This window comes from Halyomorpha halys, unplaced genomic scaffold (assembly GCF_000696795.3).
Source record: "Halyomorpha halys isolate HHAL.00 unplaced genomic scaffold, Hhal_1.1 Scaffold170.1, whole genome shotgun sequence".
Lineage (NCBI taxonomy): Eukaryota > Metazoa > Arthropoda > Insecta > Hemiptera > Pentatomidae > Halyomorpha > Halyomorpha halys.
The window spans coordinates 1821064-1826656 of NW_027107231.1; the positions used below are offsets into that span (position 1 = coordinate 1821064).

Genomic DNA, 5593 nt, shown 5'->3' on the forward strand with positions numbered 1-5593 from the left:
TGTATTATAATACATTAACTATAAATAAAATACACCAACATAATAATTATACCCACCATTCCCTCAGTTTCCAAAAGACAAGCCAGGAAGCACTGTGAATAATAAGTTTGATATTAATATTTTTTTATTGAATTATTTTTATTGTTATTGTTTATAACAAATCTGTAATTAATTAGAGATAAATCATACCTTCCCTTCTCTGGAAAGATCATCATTTATATCTGAAATGTAAAGAATGAATATAAATTTATGAATAGCATAAATTACACACAGCAAAAACAAATTAAATGAAAAGCATTTTTGACCTAACAAATGCCCAACGACGATGATCAGTGGTGTACGTAGCATTTTTTTTTCATGGAGGAGGTAAGTATTACTCAAAATATAAATCTTATTTTGGTAGTTTTGAAACTTTAAAAGAAACAGGCAACATTGAGTTTTGAAATGTCAGCTCCATCTTTGTTGTATAGCTAGGGAGTGACAAAACAATGAGTAGCGTAGTTGTAAACATGGCCAGATACAACAACAATTCTAAAAAGATTGAAGAAAAAACAAACAACATATTTCACTGTACTAGGAATAACATTAAACACTCAATGAGAGGTATAGTGAATTTTTTGGGGGGATAAGTGGTCAGAATATTCTACTGCATGGGTATAGGCAGAGGAGAGGCGGTATAGCAGCGGCTCTCACCTAAATTTTTAGGCCCCAATGAAAAAAAAAAATTAAGAAAATAGTAAACTTATTTGATAGATGATTTCTTTCTAGAAACATGCTATGATTAGGAAGGTAACATTGTTGAGTTGACATCTTCACGGATCACAACCACACCTTTGAAGGGACAAGATTAGTATATGTCGATTTTTCAGCAAAAAAAGTAATATTCAATGAGCACAATTATTCGTCTTATACTTACCTTCAAAAATAATAGTGGAAACGAATAAAAAAGAACCTTTTTTAGATTCCATTTTTCCTACTGTAACTTACTGTTTTTCATTTTAATAATATTAAGGTGCTTGTTAGAAGGCAACTATCGTAGGAGAGGTGGTTAATATTTTTGCCAACAATCCCAGAAGGCTGATGTTCTCATAGCGAACCTCTTCATCGCCTCATATATTTGTGTATTTATTGTATGTATTTACGTACAATTATTAAGTTTATCCTCGATTTTCAATAATTTATTGTAATTATTAAATTACAATTTACTAGGAAAAATTTATAGGTAATTATTGAATTTTATGAAGTAGGTATAAAATGGTAGGGTTATTTTTTGGAACGCGGAATTACATATCTTTCTTTTACCCAATGACTATATGTATGTGTCTGAGGTCTGTTCCCCCCTTGGCGAAATCCTGCCTACGCTCATGTTCTGTGAGTGGCTTTACTGAAACGATAGAGGGGCTTGCCGTTTTTTATAAATTAGCATTTTTAAGGTGGTTCTAGCCAGTTCATGACGGATCTCGGAAAGAGATTTTATATCTATTTTATCCATTTTTAAACTTTATTTCTTTTTTTATTTTATCCAAATATATTTTTTATATAATATCTCCCCCTTAATATGTATATTATCATTTGATGTCTGTCTATGTTTAATAATTTCTTAAATTTCATAATATTTAACGTACATTTTAACATTATTCTAAATCTTTTTCCTTTCAAATGTAACGTATTAGCTAACCACCGACCCCCCCTCCAAGTTCTCTATCTTGTTTATCTTCTCAACTGCCTTCAGCTTCATTTTTGTGCTTCCATTCAGTAAAGTGGGTGTCCTATTTTGTATATTTCTTTTTTATCTACTTTTTTATTAGTTATTATTTCCGTTTTCATCAATTGCCCAATAGTAGTTCTCTTCTCGTAGTTCTTGTTAATTCTTACTTTTTTACTGTACATCTTATTTTTATTTTCCTTAATTTACTTTGTTCTTTTAATTTTCACACATATTTCAAATCATAATCAGCCAAACCTAAGCTTACTTTTATTTCAAGTTATCTATTTTAGTACTTTGTTATCTTATTTTAGTGTTATGAAGCCCTGCAACACGAAACGTTAATTCACATAGTTTAATTATAATTTGAGTTATTTTCTTTGACCGCGCTCGGTCCATCAATCTTCCTTTTATATAATACAAATGGCCAATCAAGGATCTTCCGAAAGAGTTTGTGTATTGCATAAATGATGAAACAACCTGACGGAAACTGTCTCCGACTCATTTTGAGGAAAAATGTATTTGGCAGTGTTTGTAACTGAGCTACTCAAATATTTTATTAGTAGTAAACTAATAACGTAATTCTACTAATATGATTTAAATTAATTATATACTGATTAAAAAATCATTTACTGAGGATTTTATACTCACTCCTTCCTGTATGTTATAAAATATTTAAGCTAATCTTAAATAATCGAATCACGGAATACGCTGAAGAAATTATCGGAGAATACCAATGTGGTTTTAGACGAAATCGTTCAACTATTGATCAAATTTTCTAGTTACCGCAAATCTTGCAGAAAAAGTTGGAATACAACGGCGTATTTCATCAGCTTTATATAGATTTCCAAAAGGCTTACGATTCTATTGACCACCAGAAGCTGTATAATATTCTGATTGAACAGGGAATACCAAAGAAGTTAGTAAATCTCGTACGAATGTGTATGACCGAAATGTTTAATAAAGTACGAATCGGTAATCATTATTCTGATAATGAATTCCAGGACCGATCGAGTTTAAAACAAGCTGATTCTTTATCACCTATCTGGTTTAATCTAGCACTAGAAAACGTCATTAAAAGTGTGATGAATATCAAAAAGGGTTTAACTTTGGGTGGTAAAATATCGGTGCTTGGATATGCTGATGATTTGGTATTATTGGGTGAGGACAAAGAAACTATAGAACTAAATACAATCACGTTAATAAACTCCAGTAAGGAACTAGGTCTTAAAATAAATACGGATAAAACCAAATACATGGTTAGCATTAGAAACGCGAGCAATTTCGGTGATATAGATATAGGAGGAAATCGTTTGAACAGGTAGATAGGTTTAAGTATTTAGGTTCTACGGTAACTAGAAAAAACGAAATTGATAATGAATTAAAAGCTAGTCTGAAAGCGGGAAACGCTTGTTATTTTTCAATTTTAAAACTGCTTAGCTCGCTCCTTCTATCCAAAAACTTAAAAATTAGAATTTACAAAACTATTATCCTTCCTACTGTTATGGAGCGAGGCGTGGCCTCTTACACTAAGGGATGAACAGCGTCTTAAGGTTTTCGAAAATAAAGTATTACACAAATTATTCGGACCGAAAAAGGAAGAATTAACGGGAGAATTCAGAAGATTACACTATGCTGAATTAAGGGACCTACACCTCGTAAATATAATTTAAGTTATATCATTGCGGCGTTTAGGATGGGCGTGTAAGGTTGTAAGGCTTTGTAACGAGCAGATCCCTAAAATGTTAATAAACACTGAACTGATGGGTAAACGTCAGAGAGGTAGACCGAAACGTATATGGGAGGATTGCGTCAAAACTAATTTAGTAGAATTGGGCGTGGAGGGGAAAGATGTTTGCAGAGAGTGTTTAGTGGTATCGGCATCGAACCTTCGGGTTCGTTAGGCCTTCATTATTATTATTATTAAGAAATCATTAGTTCGTAAACTTCAGCCATTATTTTGTAAAATAAACAGAATTGAATGTTGCACCAATAACAAAATTTTATAAAAATGCTAAAATCATAACATATAATCGTAATGTGAAAATTTATAATACAGTGACAATTATTAGAATTATATAAGGACAAAACCAGTAATGGCCTGTCACCAATACCAATCACTTACAGTAGTAATTTCCTCCATATCCGATTCGTGCTTGACATGTAGCAAGGGTTTGTGCTGAAAATGTCGATAGGCCCTAAAAAATAACATATTTAATTCAAATTAAATTAATAAATTAAAGAGTAAAAATCTTAAACTTAAGGTATTAAAAAATAATTTTAATTAATAATAATAATCTTAAAATTGAAATGATAAATCCAGTGATTAAAATTTTCAGCCTTATCTTAGTAAGTTATTATTCCACTTATATTTTTTATAATTCAATAATTGTTTGTCTGTTCTAGATAAAATTTTAAACGATGAAGTATTAAATTTGAAACGCTTCTAAAAAAATAATTTCCTTTTCCGACAAATGAAGGGTCTAACTACAAAACTCACATATTCTACCTCATAGTAAATATTCAAATTTTATACTAAATTTGAAAAAAAAAATCTTATATCGATAAAAGAAAGTTTTTATATCCCGAATTTACTTTAGATAATTAGGAATGTTGTGTGTCTACATCACATTTCCAGGGGAAAAAAGTTCAAAAATCTTTAATTTTTGATAAAAATAAAAGATTTTTAATTTTGACAATAAAATTTACTAAAGTGGAGAAAGTGAGGTTTGCAGTTGGACATTTCATCTAATGATTTCTTCAGTTTAAACTTGATTGAGTAAATTAATAACATAAATATGCTTTGATATTTTTCTCTAATTTAATTTATTCTTCTCCAACGTTTCGGCCATCAGGCCAAACAAATTACACAAATTTACGGTGTTTTGGAAATTTGTATAAACAAATTGTAAACAAATTTGTATATTGGATAAATAAGAAAATTTTTAAATATTTAAAGTGATGAAATAAGAATACAAATGTTTATAGTCGACTTTAAGTCAGATGTCAGAGAAAATGATCAAAAGATTTATGCGTTTTTAATAATGAATTTATTTTATGAATCTGGAAGCATTATAAGGTAAACTGATTACGAACACGAGATGATTTAGACATAACGAAAAAAATATATACTTCATGTATAAATATATAGAAAATGTCAAACGTTTTTAATGAATGATCACTTTATTGAATATTGGAGAAATGTAAAAGACAAATTTTCCTTATTTGTAAAAAATCAACTGCTAGGAATTGATTTTATGAAATACCCACCTTTTCCACGGCAAGGATGAGAACTGCAAAAAACAGATAAGCTGGTACGATATTGAAATGCATCCTGTCACCTGCTAGTTTTACTGGTGTTACTATTTGAAGTATTCGTATGTGTCACATATTTATACATGTCGCTCGAAATCTGTTAAATAATTGCCTCATTGTTCATGATGGCAATTCGATAATAACAGGAACTGTAAAAGGTTATGCAATCGTTGTTAAACAAGGCGGAAAGGACAAGCGTAAGAGCAGAGCTTTTCAGAAACTCAAAGTGAATTGTAATGTTATTGAGTTGATTACACTAGAGCGATTAATCAAGCTAAAGGGAGGATAGCAATGTAGTATTTGTATAAATAACAATAAAGTACATTACATTACTCGAGGACTGGGAGATGAGATCCTCTGCAAAGAGCCAAGCTTAGCAATTAGCCAAGATGAAGGTGTGGTGGCATGATTAACGTCTTCAGCGGCAATAGTTGACGTTTGCAAAGAGAGTATTTGAAATGGGTTTGCCACTGTCGAAATTATTATTAACATTTCTATATCTTTAGTATATTTCTTTTAAATATATTTTTAATTATAATTCATTTAAAGTTACATTATTTTACATTTGTTTTA

General features: G+C 30.3%; 1 protein-coding gene across 1 annotated transcript in view; it reads right to left on the minus strand.

Annotated features, from left to right (window-relative positions):
• LOC106678969 (uncharacterized) overlaps positions 1-5058 on the minus strand; it is a 7993-nt gene extending 2935 nt beyond the window's left edge. The window contains exons 1-4 of the mRNA XM_014417849.2: positions 4976-5058; positions 3831-3903; positions 190-221; positions 57-92 (exon numbers count right to left, since the gene is read on the minus strand). Of these exons, the coding sequence (XP_014273335.1) occupies positions 57-92; positions 190-221; positions 3831-3903; positions 4976-5038 (204 nt within the window). The 5' untranslated portion in view covers positions 5039-5058. The remainder of the gene's footprint in view (positions 1-56; positions 93-189; positions 222-3830; positions 3904-4975) is intronic.
• Positions 5059-5593: the final 535 nt, after the last annotated feature.